We start from the raw sequence: 19,555 nt of genomic DNA, 5'->3' as shown, positions 1-19,555 counted from the left end.
AATGTTCATTAATATAGGGTCCTCACAAGATAGGACTGATAGAGGAGATCCAACGAAGGACGGCGCGTTTCGTCAGGGGATCATATATTCGGCGGAGAGACTTCCCAGGAAGCTTAACTAACTCCTTGCCAAGAGAGGCGTTGTGGTCACGGAGAGGTTTACTGATGAAATTTCAAGAAAGCGCGTACCGGGATGAGGTAGGACTGGTAGAGGAGATCCCTAGGAAAAATGGTGCGTTTCGTCAGGGGATCGTTTAGTAGGCGCGAGAGAGTTCCCAGGATACTCAACCAACTCCGTTGGCAGACAAGAGAGGCGTTGTGGGTCACGGAGAGGTCCACTGTTGAAATTTCGAGAAAGCACATACCGGGAAGAGTCGGAGAACATATTACTTCCGGCCATATACATTCGCATTATGGCCACGACGAGAAAATTCGACAAATCAGAACCAATACAGAGATGTACCGAAAATCATTCTTCCCACTCGCCATTCTCGGAAGCAGTATGTGAATTGATCAACGGACACTATCGTTAGTTTTGCAGGTCTCTGTTTGAATTCGTGCATAACTGTGTGTGTAGCAGACGCTACTGTCGCACAAGTATGAAGAGTTAAAAGGCACAAAGATTTTCCAGTTCTTCTTACAAAGGCCGCTCCTCTGATACGCCACATGGCACTGCGTCCGCATAAAGGGCTGAAGAGTCACGCAGCTGCAGATGACATACAGTGGTGCTGGTTACCGCACAACAGAGGACCAGCGCTTGTGTCGTACATGAAACAACTTGTCTAACCATCCAGTGTCGTGTTTCACATGGCTGTTGACATTATTACCTTATGAAGCACTTAAAAGATTCTTTCTGTTTTTGCTTAGGCTCTTGAAGTGAAGGGGTCGCCGGGCAAACTGTACGCTATTCAAGGAGACGTAGGACAGGAAGAAAGCATCCTCTCAGCTTTCAAGTGGATTAGGGAGAATCTCACTGGAGTCGACATCCTGGTCAACAGCGCTGGTGTCGATCACGAAACTGATTTTGTATGTACGTATGCAAATGTAAAACCAAATATTTCAAATTTCAGTGTATTTACGTTGAATTAATTTATAAATGTCAGCCCGCTTAACGGAGTGGCAAAGTGCTTGCTTGCCTCCCATGCAGCGGGGCCCGGGCTAGATTCTTGGCCGGAGAGGAGATTGTCTCGGCTCGTGGACTGGGTGTTGTGTTGTCCTCATCATCACTTCATCCCCACTACTAGCACGCAGGTTGTCCAGTGTGGCGTCGACTTGCACTTGGCAGCCAGACTTTCCGGACTAGACCTCCCAGCCGGCAATCCATACGCTCATTTCACTTTTTTTTTCAATTTATGAATGGACGGAAATGTGAAGGAATTCATTGTCAACCATAGCAAAAAGTTACAGATATTACAGCGTATGTGGGCATTTAACGTAGACAAATAAATACTATGAAACACCACAAAACATGGACGCGAATCACACGTGTGTTGGTACTGCGACCAGAATTAACGCTTACTGGTCGCGTCGTGTACAGCCTCAAGGCCTCTCGCCCACACTCGTGTGGCAAATAGCGGACTAGCTTCTTGAACTGCTGTTCCACAGAAGCACGACAAATGTTTAATACAATTTACAAGATTCACAGAATTATTTCCTCTACTATGGTGTTAAAACTGTGGTGACAATGATATCCAGATATGTATTTAACGTAAATAGGACTGGCGAGTTGAAAATTATGAATAGACGGTTGAGCATCCTTAGTAGTTCATGTAACTTCATATTTTTAATATGTGTTTGCCGCACAGGATATCGTCAAAACAGGAAGACTGCACAGGTATTATTACTCTATAAGAATACTTCATGGGAGCAAACTAATTTATACACCTCAGATATTGTACGCCACGGTTATGCACAACAGACTCTATAAGTGAGGCCTGGTTACTGAAGAACAAATGCGTTTTAGGAAAGGATATTCAACTCCTTATAATATTTTCATATTGAAAATTGGAAATTTGTGGTAAGTTCTATGGGACCAAACTGCTAAGGTCATCGGTCCATAGGCTTACACACTACTTAATCCAACTTAAACTAAATTACGCTGAGGACAACATACACACCCATACCCGAGGGAAGACTCGAACCTCCACCAGTGGGAGCCGCGCGAACCGTGGCAAGGCGCCCATGACCGCACGGCCATCCCGCGCGGGTTTTAATTTTGACTTCTTCATGAAATCAATGATGCTGTAACAAAGGTAAACAATTATACACAGTACAGTCACATTCATGTGACCACCGCCTGTATTCCATCTCAACATGCAATAACCACTCACAGACGGCATGTGACAGAACTAGCAGTGGAGGGTATATAGTGTCTTTTTGGGGGGGTGCAGAGAATAGCTCAGCCACTGTCGTAGTGAGGAAATGAAGTGATTTATCTGACATTCGGAAGTATTTGACCATTGGCCAAGGTTGGGAGCATTTCTGAAACGGCTAAGTTTGTAAACTGTTCGAGTGCCGTCTTGGTTAATACAGGGTGTTACAAAAAGGTACGGCCAAACTTTCAGGACACGTTCCTCAAACACAAATAAAGAAAAGATGTTATGTGGATATGTGTCCGGAAACGCTTAATTTCCATGTTAGAGCTCGTTTTAGTTTCGTCAGTATGTACTGTACTTCCGCGATTCACCGCCAGTTGGCCCAATTGAAGGAAGGTAATGTTGACTTCGGTGCTTGTGTTGACATGCAACTCATTGCTCTACAGTACTAGAATCAAGCACATCAGTACGTAGCATCAACAGGTTAGTGTTCATCACGAACGTGGTTTTGCAGTCAGTGCAATGTTTACAAATGCGGAGTTGGCAGATGCCCATTTGATGTATGGATTAGCACGGGGCAATAGCCGTGGCGCGGTACGTTTGCATCGAGACAGATTTCTAGAACGAAGGTGTCCCGACAGGAAGACGTTCGAAGCAATTGATCGGCGTCTTAGGGAGCACGGAACATTCCAGCCTATGACTTGCGACTGGGGAAGACCTAGAACGACGAGGACACCTGCAATGGACGAGGCAATTCTTCGTGCAGTTGACGATAACCCTAATGTCACCGTCAGAGAAGTTGCTGCTGTACAAGGTAACGTTGACCATGTCACTGTATGGAGAGTGCTACGGGAGAACCAGTTGTTTCCGTACCATGTACAGCGTGTGCAGGCACTATCAGTAGCTGATTGGCCTCCGCGGGTACATTACTGCGAATGGTTCATCCAACAATGTGTCAATCATTTCAGTGCAAATGTTTTCTTTACGGATTAGGATTCACTCCAACGTGATCAAACTGTAAATTTTCACAATCAACATGTGTGGGCTGACGAGAATCCGCACGCAATTGTGCAATCACGTCATCAGCACAGATTTTCTGTCAACGTTTGGGCAGGCATTGTATTGATTGGGCCCCATGTTCTTGCACTTACCCTCAATGGAGCGCGTTATCATGATTTCATACGGGGAATGTGCTGCTAGAACATGTGCCTTTACAAGTACTACACAACATGTGGTTCATGCACGATGGAGCTCCTGCTCATTTCAGTCGAAGTGTTCGTACGTTTCTAAACAACAGATTCGGTGACCGAGGGATTGGTAGAGGCGGACCAATTCCATGGTCTCCACGCTCTCCTGACCTCAACCCTCTTGACTTTCATTTATGGGGGCATTTGAAACCTCTTGCCTACGCAACTCCGGTACCAAGTGTAGAGACTCTTCATGCTCGTATTGTGGACGGCTGTGATACAATACGCCATTCTCCAGAGCTGCATCAGCGCATCAGGGATTCCATGCGACGGTGGGTGGATGCGTGTTTCCTCGCTAACGGAGAACATTTTGAACATTTCCTGTAACAAAGTGTTTGAAGTCACGCTGGTACGTTCTGTTGCTGTGTGTTTCCATTCAATGATTAATGTAATTTGAAGAGAAGTAATAAAATGAGCTCTAACATGGAAAGTAAGCGTTTTCGGACACATGTCCACATAACATATTTTCTTTCTTTGTATGTAAGGAATGTTTTCTGAAAGTTTGGCCGCACCTTTTCGTAACACCCTGTATATGTCATGCATAGCAAACTAGTACTACTAAAAACCGGTGACGAGGCGACTATGGTGCACCACAGGCCATAGATGACAGGGGTGGACGACTACTGTAGATGTGTGCACGGGTGATTAGACCTGCAACAGTTGAGCCACTGACTACCCAGATGACTCAAGGCGCTACCAACAGTGTCTCCTCAACGACCGTCCAGCGAGTGTTGCTGCGTATGGGCGTCCGCATAAGGTGCCTGGTTCATGCACCCAGGCTGACTGCCGTTCATAGACGGCAGAGGCTGGAATCTACTCGTCAGCATCGCAATCGGCCGTCCACTGCGTAGCTGCAGGTGGCCTTTTCAGATCAATCACTTTTTTTTGCTCTATCGGAAAGTTGGCTGTTGGTGTGAAACGTCTGAAGGCAGGCAGTGCGCAACAATTGTTAGAAGAGTCCAGGCCGGAGAAGGGAGCGTTATGGTCCAGGGAATGTTTTGGTGGCATTCTGTGGGTGCATCGTCATTGTGCAAGGCAAAAAAGATCAACACAAGTATGCATCTACTCTTCGGAACCATATCCCCCTGCCCCCAAGTGAAGTATATTTTTCCTTGGCACGATGGCAGCTACCAGCAAGACAGTACAATGTGTCACACAGCTCGCAGTGTGCCTGCGTGGTTCGAAGAGAGCCAGGATGAGTGTACCATACTCCCCTGGCCCCCAGACTCTCCTGATTTAAATCGAGAATCTGTGAGTGACATCGACCTGTCCGCACCCCGGATCCTCAACCGAAAACCTAGCGCTGGTGTCCATGGCACTGCAGTCGGCACAGCTGCACGTCCCTGTCTCTATCTTCCAGATCACTGACTGTTCCTGCCTATCCGCGTTGCAAAAGATGGTTAGTCAAGCTTTCGACAAGTGGTCACATTGATGTTACTCTGATGTATATTTCATATAGAAAGACTTTGTAGTGGATTTCGAGAAAAAAAGTAAAGAAGTAAATAGAGCATAGAGAACACCTATTAAATCTGATTTCAGGACCCGAATGGATTTACCAAAACACTCATTTTTATCGGATCTCTATGGAATATGTAAAGAGGACTAAAAACAGTGAGCATAAATCTATATACAGGTGTCTAAAGCTGGTCATGGTTTGAATACGGAAAATCTTTTTCAACAAAATGATAAAATACTGTGTGCTGCCATTATTAACTCTTCTGAAACCTACACGTTGTACGTTTAAGTATTTTTCCTTTATTTACATATCCCCACAATTAACTCTGTATTAATTCCGTCTGTAACAATTTCTTTCTGTTTTATGCTACATCTATCCGCCGCAAATTCTCCTTCATTAATTTTATTCGGTCATTTCGATTCCCCACATAAATACATTTTTTCTTCAGCCACTCGTACATTTTAATCATGACATCAACAAGCACTTAACGTTTGACCAACTCGTGTCTTGCAGTGTTGCTTTGCTCGATTCTTTCTCTTTTCTGGAATTTTGTTTTCTATGTTATTAGTGCTGCCAAGCATCCTAGTGGATTCTTTTAAGGGGAGACACGAAGCAGACAATAAACATAAAATAAATTCTTCTGTTTCATGAGAATCTAAAAAACAACGTTACTTACTTATTTACTAGGTCGGCCACACAAAGCACAGTCAGCCTGTGGCCTCGCCAGTCAGCATCCTCCATCTTCCTCGGTCCAAGTATTCTTCCCCAAGTGTTCCCATCATCGGTCTGTCGCCTCTGATGTCTTCTTCCATCCCCTGCCCGGTGATCTGGCCGTCTCGACACAGTACGTGCCCATACCACTTGTCTCCCCTCTCTAATCACAGCCACAACGCCCAGCGATTTGTACAGCACTGTTTTTCTTCTCTAAGCAGTCGTCTCCACTCTTCAATGTCCCATAAATCTGTCTCAGAGTAGCATTTTCAAACGTCAGGAGTTTTCTTTCTCTCTTTTGTGTTATAATCCAGGGGAGGTTTTATTTCTGTCCTGCAGATCCCAATTTTCGTGGATGTTGCTAGAAGCTGGGACTTCAGCAGCTTTCAGAGTGCAAAGCTTGACCTGTTTCATGCTTGAATTCTTACCTTTATTTCCTGGTCTCATTTCTTTCACTGAACACTGCCCCAAGATATTTTTTGCTCTTTCGAAGATCTTACCATCCACATCCAAAGGTTCGTCATCGTCCTCTCTACTCCGTGGTCTTATCAAGATATTTTTTGCTCTTTCGAAGATCTTACCATCCACATCCAAAGGTCTGTCATCGTCCGGTCTACTCCGTGGTCTTATCCATATTCATCTTCCAGCCTGCTCTCATTGCCTCCTCCATTAACACTCTTTCAATCTGAACCAGATCGTTCTCATTCTGTCCTATTAAAACTACATTATCCGCATAGATGAGGGTGTTGATCCTTCTCCCCAGTTGCATTCCTGTCTCCAAGCTTGTTACATTTCACAATGCTGAACAGAAATGGGGAGAGCCAGGCTGCTTGTCGCATTCGAGTCCTCAACTCGAACTGATCTGACATCTCTCCATTCGCTTTCACTGTGCCTGTTGACTCCTGTACATACGCTTGAGTTAGTTTTATTAGTTTCTTGAGAATCGTCGTCCTTCCCAGTTCTTGCGACATAGCTTACCTGCGCACACAGTCATACGCTGTTTGGATGCATTATTGAATGTAGTTGGTGAACGGTTGAGTTTCTCTTTCTAAATCCAGTCTTTTGGAATCCAAGTTCCTCCTCAATGTATGGTGTTAGCCACTTCAGCAACAACATCCTCAGGATCTTAAAACTGTGCGTAGTAGGGTAATTCCCCTATAGTTGCTACATCTCAACATGTCTCCATTTGTAAGTGCTGAGTAGATGAAATACTGCTTCCATTCTGCCGGGATGTCTTCTGTCTTCCAAATTAAATGGACTAGGTGATGCAACCTCTCTTGTAGGATATCTCTTCCATCTTTCAGCATCGCTGCAGGTATTCCGTCTTTGAGACCACCTTAGCATTTGTGTGTACTATTTATTGGGAGTAAATGTTATATTTCTGGTTTCATCGTTTTTTTTGTTCGTGATCTACATTGTCACTATGTCACGACTTACGTTGCCTCATTTCGCCTGACGTATTTCCTAAACTGTGTGCAAGGCTGTGGATTTCGTTATTTTGTAGCGGACAGCTTCCTCTCTATAGCGTTTTGGTCTCACCTGGTCATGAATTATGTTTAATCATTTGGCTGGGTGTATTTTCGATACTATTTACAAGACTGTGGATATCGGTGCTTTTTATCAGATAGGATGCTATAGGTAATAATTTTTTTCTTGATGCTCTTTGTTTGATTGGCACGGCGTCCGCCGTAAAGAATACTCTTTTTAGTGTTTTTGGTCGAGCAACAAGCAGGCGTGGTGTGTGTTTTCCCAGAAGAAAGCGGGATGATTATTTAAGAAGCGTGCAAATGAAGGTAACAACAGGTTTTAACGAAAAATGTGTATCTGATACTCCGAAACACATGGTTGAATGTAACTCAGGAAACTTGAAAGTCATAACCGTGGCGAGATATCTGTGAAGTTTGGAATATATTTTTTCAGCCCACTTCTTTCTCTGAAATTGTCGTGTGAAAACTGCTGTTTAAGTTACGTAACCATATTTAGAAAGCTGTCTGCCTGATGCTCTATTGTCTTGACTTGTTCAGCCGGTGAAACAGAGCACTGGAGGCAGATGATGGAGGTGAACGAGCTTGGCCTGGCGATCTGCACCAGGGAGGCGGTCCAGGACATGATGAGGAGGGGCGTCGACGACGGCTTCATCATCCACATCAGCAGGTAGCAGCCAGCGCTTAGGTGACCAGGCTCGTAACACACACACACACACACACATTTACAAACTTCTGTGAATAATTCGTTAAGCAGGTACTGTAGTAGTGATTGTTGTGGGACTGACTCTAATAGTGATTCATTTGTCACTCCATCAGTCCTTTACGTCGTTGTTGACATTTAGCTATGTGTTGTTTCTCTTCTTTTAATGACAGATAACGTGGACACTTACGTTCCCAAAATTCTTGGTAGGCACAAACCAAATGTTCACTGACATAAAGAGATCGCAACCTCGATAATGATTGGAAACATTGCTACACTCTTCGTTCTCATATGACGTCTCACTCAGTACGTGGCATTGCACATTCGGACATACAGTACGGTTGTCAATTATACGGTGTGATATTTCACACAAGAAAAAAGCTCTTTTTTCACTCCAGCTGTGTTTATAAATGCCAAATTTAAGTGACTTCGATTTTAGTCCCACGGGGTTCGAACTTCAGGCTTCTTACATGGATGCAAGAACAGATCTAAATCAGCAAAATATGTCGTCTCTTGATACAGAGCATGAAAAAAATTATTAATGTGTCAAACAAGTCCGATGGCTCCTTGCCCACACTCATCGACTCACCCACACTGTGTGGAATTTCACTGAAAATAGCATTCTTGTCAGATGCTTATAAGTTGTAGCTACTCGGCAGTGAAATCTGCAACAAGTAAGTTTAACAAATATAAATACAGTCGAGTGGAAAAAAGAGAAAGAAAAACAGCGGAAAATAAAAAAAATGCTTCTGGTTTTTTAAAACTTAGCCTTTTGCAAACGACATTTTTTTTTCTTTTCTGTTCTTTAAACAAAGATGTTTTGACAGCTATGTGTTACCTGGCTTTTTTCTGTAAAATATTATTAGCACTTTAGGTTAGTTGTCTACTTCAGATCTAAAAACTATAGCATGTGCATTTTCATTTTCTTGTGAATGCTCATTTGAACAGTTTTAAGTGTACAATAAGGATTGCACACGTCACCCTGCTTTTATGAGTTTTATGTCTAGACAGCTTGCCATCTTCAAGGTAGTCACAGGAATGTCTTTCCTTGTCTGAAGAATATTGATTTATTTTTGTATACTGTTTCCGAGAATAACAGTAGTAGATATATCGTTCTAATGCTATCCGTCACACATCAAGGTGCACAATATGACAGAAAACGTAGCTGTAAAAACATTACGCAGCAAAATACATTTATATATCATTGAATCGTTTTTAAATGGCTTTAGTCGATCTGGCTAAGACTAGTTTTGAAAATTTTTTATATCCCTGTTGATTAGTGTCTGAGCTATTCTCAGTGGGAGTGGTAATTTTCCATCCTATTGTGGAAACGCTAGTGACAAAATGTGTTCTCAATTACTTTGGAACCAGGGAAGACGACTGACATAAAACATTTTATTCCATAATTCTCTTCAACATCTGCTGAATGATGCCAACACAAATAAAAAGTATCAAAATATCTATCGATAGATGTACGATTCTAAACACAAGCTTTTGATCCACGGTTAGATAATGTTACAGTCGTCTAAAATTGTTAACTGATAAAATTAATTATTATTATTATTATTAACACATGATCGCCAAAAATTTACCTAGGGAACAGTGTTATACGAGGTTTCTCGACAATAGGTTCGTATGAGAACGATCTAGTAGAGGTAGGACGTATACGCGTGCTGCAGAGCAAGTCATAGGAAAGTGTACGTAACTATTGCATTAAATCGTGCAGTTTGTCCAAGTGACAAGTTTAGTCGTAATTACGGCTCCTCAATTCAAATCTGTTTCATGGATTTTTTGTGGTAAGTTCCTACGGAACCAAACTGCCTAAGTTATCGATCCCTAGGCTTACACACAACTTTATCTAACTTAAACGAACTTACACTAAGGATAACACACACACACACACACACACACACACACACACACACACACACACACACATACACATGCCCCAGGGGGAGCCGTTCGTACAGTGACAAGGCCCTCTAGACCGCGCCGCTACCCCACGCGGCTTCATACATTTATTCCGTGTTTTCAAGAAATAAAGATACGCTGCTTGACAACTGCTACGGAACAACTGACACTTGCTAAGAAACAACTGTCAGTTACTGCGGAAAAAGCGACCAGAGACAGTAAAATGAAGTGTAGACGTGTTAATTGCAACGAAGCCTGTGCACGAACACACTGTACGCATTCGATAGTTGGCGCAGTACGGTGTTTGACGAAGTTTCTGTGGCACCGATTAGTGTGATATTCTCTGTGGTACGGCGGTACATCATCTGAGAATCTGAGGTGCAATTGGACGGCTCGAAGAGGGTGAAAGTTTCACTGCTGTGGACACAGTAATGGGTGTGTCGTGAACTATCATCTCGCGATTAAACAGCTGGCCAAGTAAGAGAAGGACTTATACGTAATGAGGGTTCCGTGTAAACTTAATTACGTGTATAGACATTTGATTTATTCCGGGAATCGAGAGTCTCTTCTATTCTTGTCTGTATCAACGTTGATACCAGTGAGACATCGATCTCAGGGATTTTAAGATTTCCGAGAACGAATATCAACAATATAAATGTGACATAAAGTCTTGTAGGAGGCAGGCGAACATTATTGTAACAATCGGGAGTTCTCCATTCAGCCTGACTGGGTCACGAAAATCAAACGTAGGGCAGCCGGCCGGTGTCGTGGCCGCTCGGTTCTAGGCGCTTCAGTATGGAACCGCGCGACCGCTACGGTCACAGATTCGAATCCTGCCTCGGCCATGCGTGTGTGTGATGTTCTTACGTTCGTTAGGCTTAAGTAGTTCTAAGTTCTAGGGTACTTATGACTTCAGATGTTAAGTCCCATAGTCCTCAGGGCCATTGGAACCATTTGAAACATAGGACAAGGATGCCTTTATTTGTCATATGACGGGTTCCGGAGTTTCTCCATCATCATATATCCAGGAGCAATTACTGCACATAGATATGGCGTTTCAAGTTGTACGCCAAACAAACATTCGCAGGCTCCCAACTGAATTATTCAATTCATACAAATACTCTCACGTATAAATTTGTGGTGACATGGAAAGGAATGATCACATAGGCTCAGTCATAGGCAAAGCTGATGACAGACTTCGGTTTCTTGGCAGGAAGATGAAGAAACTGAACTGACAGGCACATGAAGACAGAGACAAACTATCCCAGTAAACCCTATCAACAAAATTTCGGGACCAGTGTTGAGGAATCTAGGAGCTTTCTAGCGCCCCCTACGGATCTTTCTATAAGGGAATGGGACGACAAGGTTCGATTAATTACAGCTCGCTTAGAGGCAGTTTAGCAGTCTGTCTTGCCACCCTCCTTTGCTCTGCCACTAACTTCACAATATTTTGCAGAATGGAAACTTGTTTCGGAGCAACCTGAGTTCTGATGACGCTGTATGGGCGACTTTCTTTTCCAGTACAGCGGCGCACGTCCCCGTGTTCAGCGACGGCCTCGGGATGCACTCAGTCAACAAAACAGCTGTGAGGGTCATGGCTGAAGGACTCAGGAAGGACCTCGTCGCCAAAAAGAGCAACATTCGTGTTGGGGTAAGACAACATTTCTCATCCTGTCAGTGACATATACGTATGTAGAAATCCTTTGATTAATGTTGTGTTACTGTGGTTTTCAGTCCGAGAACTGGTTCAACGCAGGTATCCACACTAAGCTATCCTGAACACGTCTCTGAATAACAACCTGTATAATACTCTTCGTTTTTCCCACATTCGACTCAGTACCTCCATATTAGTTATGTGATCCACCCATCTAACGTTCAACATTTCAAAAGCATCTATCCTCTTCTTGTAATTACTGTTTAATGTATGCGTTACGCTTCCATAAAAGTCTACATTCCAGACCACTATCTTCAAAAAGCCTTTCCTAACATTTTATATTCTACACTGGTTAGTTCGTTGTTTGGGGAAGGAGACCAGACAGCGTGGTCATCGGTCTCATCGGATTAGGGAAGGATGGGGAAGGAAGTCGGCCGTGCCCTTTCAGAGGAACCATCCCGGCATTTGCCTGGAGTGATTTAGGGAAATCACGGGAAACCTAAATCAGGATGGCCTTACGCGGGATTGAACCGTCGTCCTCCCGAATGCGAGTCCAGTGTCTAACCACTGCGCCACTTCTACAATGGTGTCCAACGTTAAAGCAACAAACGGAAATTTTATAAGGATGCGCTTATTTTGACACAAAATAGTACAAACAGGTGATAGAAAAGTAGAAACAATTATAAAGAATACAGTGTAACAACATATTCAGCTGTAATACGTATAACAGTAGACGAAAATGTTTTTCGGCTTTTCCAATTTAATTGATCTGCACACATATTTAGACAACTGGTTAATGTGCTCACTATGGAGTGTAACCACCTCTGGCAGCAATACAACGACAGAGCATGCTGTGCCTGATTTCATCAATAACGCCCATTCTTCCTGCGGAGCTGCTCGCAAGCCATGGAGAGTGTTTGGTGGATACTGACGTGATGCAACCCGTCTCTCTAAAGCAAACTGGGTATGGGATTTAAATCGGGAGAGCGAACTGGCCCCGCCATGCGTACAGTACTTTCCGTTTCCAAGATAATGTCAACCACTTGTACAGCATCCTCGAGCAGCACCTAGCAACAACCGCACATGAGATCCCAAGACCTTTCCACGTGACAACAGTTAAACCACTCCGATTCACTTGCGCAACTTCATGAAGAGGTAATTAAGTGGTCAACATAATCGCTGCCCACACCATTAGCGATCGTCCTCGATATCGGTCTCTCTGCACAATGTTGGGGTCTCTCTCACTCTCCAGACAAAATTTGGACTCATCTGTAAAAAGAACATTGGCCCACTGTTTGACTGTCCAGGTGGCGTATTGACGACTCCACTCTTGACGTTCCTTTCTGTGAAGACCTGTCAGAGGCACACATACAGCAGGTCTCCAACAATAAAGACCACTCTGTCAAAGCCTCTTGTACACCGTTTGCCTCGATACAACACGTCCAGTGGATGCTGCTTGGTCAGATGCCAGCTACAATTCAGTACTAAGGAGGTACCTTCGGGCCCTTACAGCCAAATAAAGGTCCTGCCTTTCTGATGACACACGTGATAGGCCCTGTCCTGATCTTCGGGAGGCGGTTTCACTCTGTATAAATTGTCGCCACATCCGAGAAACAACAGAACGGTTCACATTACGCCGTCGGGCTACATGAGCTTTCGACTGTCCTGCTTCCATTCTTCCCATGGCCCTACGTACCAGAGAGTCTGGTAGGCGTCTTCTCTGTGCCATACTGCACCTCCTGTAACTGTATACACAGGGATTGTGAATATGCCACTACCGGGAAAACGATCGATAGGTGCCCTGACCTCATCGATCACATGCCATGTTCTGTGAGGAACACGATCGTACGTACATCTGTTAACAGGTCGTCTGATTTTGACAAATGACGTGGAAATAGCGTACTCTTGCTTAAATTTTGGACTCCAGTGTATGTTAACATATATCTGTTTTTCAGAAGTGCTTTCCTTGCTATTGGCAGTCCCGCGTTTTGTACCCTCCTTGTTTCGTCTATTGTCAGTCACCAACTACCTTCAGCGTCTCATCTCCTAATTCAATTCTCTCAGCACTGGCTGATGTAATTCGACAACATTATCTTGCTCTGGTTTTCTTTTTGTGTTTTCAAGGTACTATCCACTCCGTTATCCGCTCTTGCAAGACTTCTGCCGTTTCTGACAGAATGACGATATCGCCAACAAACATAAAAGGTTTTGTTCCTGCGTCCTGCAGTTTGGATTCAGCCCTATCACAGTCCATTTTTAACTCCCGCTTTCCATTCATGTCCTTCAATTCTTATAACTGCAGTCTGGCTTCTGTGCAAATTGTAAATATCCTTTTGCTCTCTGTATATTATTCTCGCTACTGTCAGTTTCAGTTAGTGTATTCCAGTTAAAGAACGTACTAAGGAACACGAACACTACACGCAGCTAAAACAAAGTATGAAATCGGCAGTAGCAGAACATCAAGATAACTGATATCGATTTCAATAACGCACCTGTGCTGGCAAGGCAAAACTAACATTTATAGTTGTCCGAGAAGCGATTGAAGTTTCTGAGAACGCGTGTAACTTCAATAGAGAGGACGGCTATAGGCTTCTGACATTGTGGCTTCCCGCCATCAAGCAAATGAATACGCGGCCGTGGCGTGCGAGCATCACGAACAACGCACTGGAAGCCTCCTCTGTGGACAATAATATTTTGGATAAACGTTTCCTTTCTCTTGCTCTGCCCGTTTCGCTTCTAGGCGATGATGTTGGCACACCAATAGCAGCAAGAGAAATTTTAACCAATAACTCTCCTCCATCATAAGTGCGGGAAAAATCTTTTCTAACCAATGACGGTAGCCACAAGAGTTTTTAGCCTAGAACCCCCTTTTCGGCATTAACGCGGGAATACTTTTCTTACCAACCACTGAGGATGGCCCACCTGACCTTTACCCAATAATCCCACTTCTTCAGCACAAGCGAGGGAAAACTCGCCTTTATAAGAGAAGACGACACTGGTCTCTGAAAGTGCTTAATATACAGTGAACACCACAAGATCCTGTGGAAGACCCCAGCAGAGGGATCGAAACGTGGATCGTTTGAAGAAATATGACGTGGCCTGACAATCCAGAAGATTTTGATTTAACTGCTCCAGCAAATATTGTCAAAATATTACTCTAATTCTATGAATGCTGTATAATTAGGCTAGTCTTTCTTCAGGCTACCTTGCAAGGTATGTCGTAAGGTCTGTATTGCCACTCGTGTTCCACCATTTCTCCAAAACTCTAGCTGACCTTCCACGAGGTTGGCGGATACCAAGTTTTCCATTCTTCTGTAATTAATTTGCATCCGTATTCTGCAACTAAAACTTATTGAACTGTTGCACTGCAATATTCACAACAGTCAGTTAATGCCCCCTTTGGAAACGGAATTATTACATTATTCTACAAGGTTTGGGATATTCCACCGGCCTCATAGATCTAACATACTGAGTAGAATAGTTTTCTTATGTTCTCCTAAGGATCTCAGTAATTCTGAGTTAGTGTCGTCTTCTCCAGGTGCCTCGTTTTCACTTCGGCCTTTCGGTGCTCTGTTAAATTATTCTGGCAATGTCGCATTCCCCATCTCATCTTCATCTACTTCTTTGCCTCTTTCTCAAATATTGGCTTCAAGTTCGTTTTCCATATACAGCCCAGTTATACCTATACTACTTCCACCTTTCTGCCCTCCATTCGTTCCTTAGTACTGTCTTGCTGCTCGTTTCTCCAGCGGTCTGTTTAAGGCATTTATATTATCCATAGTCAGGCATGCAACTACAACTTTGCATTTCTCTTCCAGCCATTCTTGCCTTTCTTTTCTTTGCCATATTGCAGTTTCTGTCAATGTTATTTTTTAGACTTATGTATTACCTTTGTCTACTTGATTAACTGCATCTTTATATTTCCTCCTTTCAACAACTAAATTTATGCAAGAATTTATAACTGGGACTTGCCCTTTGGCTCTTTTATCGTCAGCTGCTGTCACTTTTTCATTTCTCAGTGCTACTCATTCGTCTTCCCTGTTCCAATCTATGGGCGCCTAATGCTGGTTCTGAAATTCGTAACAAGCTCTGATTCCTTTCATTACGCAATTCCCATCTTTGTACCTTTTTGTAACTCATTAAGTGTTAATCTCGAGTTCGCAAGCAATAAATAAGGTCATAATCCACGTACACATCTAGTTTAGAAATATCTGTGTTATCGTTACATAGTCTGTAAGCTGTAATTAAGTAATACACTCCTGGAAATTGAAATAAGAACACCGTGAATTCATTGCCCCAGGAAGGGGAAACTTTATTGACACATTCCTGGGGTCAGATACATCACATGATCACACTGACAGAACCACAGGCACATAGACACAGGCAACAGAGCATGCACAATGTCGGCACTAGTACAGTGTATATCCACCTTCCGCAGCAATGCAGGCTGCTATTCTCCCATGGAGACGATCGTAGAGATGCTGGATGTAGTCCTCTGGAACGGCTTGCCATGCCATTTCCACCTGGCGCCTCAGTTGGACCAGCGTTCGTGCTGGACGTGCAGACCGCGTGAGTCGACGCTTCAACCAGTCCCAAACATGCTCAATGGGGGACAGATCCGGAGATCTTGCTGGCCAGGGTAGTTGACTTACACCTTCTAGAGCACGTTGGGTGGCATGGGATACATGTGGACGTGCATTGTCCTGTTGGAACAGCAAGTTCCCTTGCCGGTCTAGGAATGGTAGAACGACGGGTTCGATGACGGTTTGGATGTACCGTGCACTATTCAGTGTCCCCTCGACGATCACCAGAGGTGTACGGCCAGTGTAGGAGATTGCTCCCCACACCATGATGCCGGGTGTTGGCCCTGTGTGCCTTGGTCGCATGCAGTCCTGGTTGTTGCGCTCACCTGCACGGCGCCAAACACGCATACGACCATCATTGGCACCAAGGCAGGAGCGACTCTCATCGCTGAAGACGACACGTCTCCATTCGTCCCTCCACTCACGCCTGTCGCGACACCACTGGAGGCGGGCTGCACGATGTTGGGGCGTGAGCGGAAGACGGCCTAACGGTGTGCGGGACAGTAGCCCAGCTTCATGGAGACGGTTGCGAATGGTCCTCGCCGATACCCCAGGAGCAACAGTGTCCCTAATTTGCTGGGAAGTGGCGGTGCGGTCCCCTACGGCACTGCGTAGGATCCTACGGTCTTGGCGTGCATCCGTGCGTCGCTGCGGTCCGGTCCCAGGTCGACGGGCACGTGCACCTTCCGCCGACCACTGGCGACAACATAGACGTACTGTGGAGACCTCACGCCCCACGTGTTGAGCAATTCGGCGGTACGTCCACCCGGCCTCCCGCATGCCCACTATACGCCCTCGTTCAAAGTCCGTCAACTGCACATACGGTTCACGTCCACGCTGTCGTGGCATGCTACCAGTGTTAAAGACTGCGATGGAGCTTCGTATGCCACGGCAAACTGGTTGACACTGACGGCGGCGGTGCACAAATGCTGCGCAGCTAGCGCCATTCGACGGCCAACACCACGGTTCCTGGTGTGTCCGCTGTGCCGTGCGTGTGATCATTGCTTGTACAGCCCTCTCGCAGTGTCCGTAGCAAGTATGGTGGGTCTGACAGACCGGTGTCAATGTGTTCTTTTTTCCATTTCCAGGAGTGTATATTGAATGTAAAATACGTTTCACCTTTGTAATAAACTCAGTAAAATAATTTTTGTGATTGTACGTATTGTAAACTGTGCTGCGCATGACTAGGGACAGATGTGTGTTTAAAATAAATAATATACAACAGTAAACTAATACATAAGCAATAAAGCTGTGTGCTGTATTGAAACTACAAGCCCCATATTTGGCCTTACATTGGGGAAGGCGACTTCGAGTCTCTGTATCAGACATCATTTTGTCAAAATCACTAAGCATAGGTTAAGGACAAAAGATTTCAACTCAAGTATGGCTATGTTTGGTAAAAAGGTACCTCTCCAGCGTTAGGTATAACAACAAACCATACGGTTGTCCTGCCACTGAATTACGTTTACTTGAATTTTTTAAAAATAAAGAATATCATTTATTGCGAAATTGCAATATTTTTGACATTATGCAACAAAATTACTTCATAGCTATGATAGAATTCAGACTTCACCTTATACCACTGTCCATATATTAAACATTTACAATTACTTCCTCTGTTTGCAGCAAATTTCTCCAGGGCTCGTGAAAACCAATGCGATTAATCAGTCTGAGAAGTGGGCACAGATCTTCGATACAATGCCTTACCTGGAAGTGGAAGACATAGCAAAAGCTGTGGTCTACATGCTTTCCCAACCTCCAAGGGTACAGGTGAGTTTGCTTCTGCCACTGCAGCTTATCTTATTCCAGAATGTGCGGAGATTTCCATGTACATTTTAATAACAGTGCAATTGTGTGTAGTTTAAAGATTACTCCTAAAGCAAATAATTACGGAGACGGTAATCATCCACACATGCAAAGATTTTATCCATGCATAAACGAATTTCAACGACCGCTAAGGGAAATCTTCAGTGATTTAGTGACAACAGTGTGAGTAGAGGGGACACATTCCGCTGGTGGTCCTTCGCTAGTGTAACAGGGGTATGGATGCTTGCCCGGGTCGCACACCTATGGGGGCCCAGTTTTGAGACAGCGAAAGAAAGTTATAATGGCAAAAGAAGGAGGGACGAGGGAAGATGACATTAAGGGGGGCAGGAGGGAGAAGGAAAAGTAGTGAATGAAGAAGAAGGGAATGGATTTGAAGGTACTAAAATGGGGATGGGACAAAAATGCTTCGAAGGGAATCATCAAGAAATATGGATAGGACAGTGTTGAGCAATGGTTCCCTAAGGACTGACTTTCCCTGGTATGTTGGTGCGTGTTTCTTATTTTCGGCTACTAGATGAGGCAACTCCTTTTCTAGCAAGTGCGACCATACAACGAAGTGTAAATAGTTAGTTTTGCGTTTGTTGTTATGTTTGATACAGACTTGCGTCGATCAGCAACGAAAAGAAGGCAAAAGTAATCCACTGATTGATGCAGACATTGCGACGGGTTGTGTTTTGTTCTATATTATGAATCCTTTCATACAAAAGATAAATGTGTATTTTTTACTTCATTGTAGATATAAAAAATAAACAGGTGGAGCAGCGATAGGGTTTAAACAAAAGAACAGGATAAAGCCGACAGCTTGTGGGAGTTCGAATAATGTCGAATTCTGCCTGGATGCCATTTATCCAAGTTGTCCTTACCAGGAAGTTCGTGATGAGATACTGAAGATGTAGTTTATTTACCTCAACACATTCCAGCACAGCCACTTGTACTAGCAAGAAAATGAAGGCAACGGAAGTTCAAATGCACATGTCATAAACACCTTTCCGAAATTCTCTGTGGGAATATGGTTTTATAACTCAACGATCACGTAAAAATAGTGATAACTCTTCAGGTACGGCAGCGGCAAATGCTTTAGGGGTTGTTCGTGAGACCTTAAGCACGACACCTCCATTCAGCTGACTATAAGGGACATAACGATTGATATAAAATACGTGGTCGTAGAAATATTTCCACAAATTTGTATGAATTATAATGGCGCTTACTGTTGTAGAGCCGGCCGGAGCGGCCGTAGGGTTCTAGGCGCTACAGTCTGGAGCCGAGCGACCGCTACGGTCGCAGGTTCGAATCCTACCTCGGGCATGGATGTGTGTGATGTCCTTAGGTTACTTAGGTTTAAGTAGTTCTAAGTTCTAGGCGACTCCGAAGTTAAGTCGCATGGTGCTCAGAGCCATTTGAATCATTTGTTGTAGAGGGCTGGCGTCACATAAAACCTCACAGGTCGAATCACTGCAATTTGAATAAAATCGCAAAGACAGTTTTCTTCCGACAGAACATTGTTTGTAAAATGTGATTCTGCTAGAAGAATAAAATACCTTGTTCGATAGTTCTGTGAAATAAGAATAAAACAGAGCCAAATCTGTGGTCGCACAAACAACAAAGCTTTCCTTTAAAGCAGTCACTCGTTTGCTCCTATCCCATACGGGTTAAGTTGCTCTGCCA

The 19,555-nt window shown here is 44.0% G+C and overlaps 1 protein-coding gene across 1 annotated transcript in view; it reads left to right on the top strand.

Moving 5' to 3' along the window:
- The window catches only part of LOC126336110 (dehydrogenase/reductase SDR family member 11-like), a 56,390-nt gene that overhangs the window by 23,174 nt on the left and 13,661 nt on the right, over positions 1–19,555 (top strand). The window contains exons 2-5 of the mRNA XM_049999589.1: positions 867–1,029; positions 7,753–7,882; positions 11,348–11,477; positions 17,690–17,833. Of these exons, the coding sequence (XP_049855546.1) occupies positions 867–1,029; positions 7,753–7,882; positions 11,348–11,477; positions 17,690–17,833 (567 nt within the window). The remainder of the gene's footprint in view (positions 1–866; positions 1,030–7,752; positions 7,883–11,347; positions 11,478–17,689; positions 17,834–19,555) is intronic.

Source organism: Schistocerca gregaria, chromosome 2 (genome assembly GCF_023897955.1).
Source record: "Schistocerca gregaria isolate iqSchGreg1 chromosome 2, iqSchGreg1.2, whole genome shotgun sequence".
In the NCBI taxonomy this organism is placed as follows: Eukaryota; Metazoa; Arthropoda; class Insecta; order Orthoptera; family Acrididae; genus Schistocerca; species Schistocerca gregaria.
This window is presented reverse-complemented; position numbering and strand designations above follow the sequence as displayed.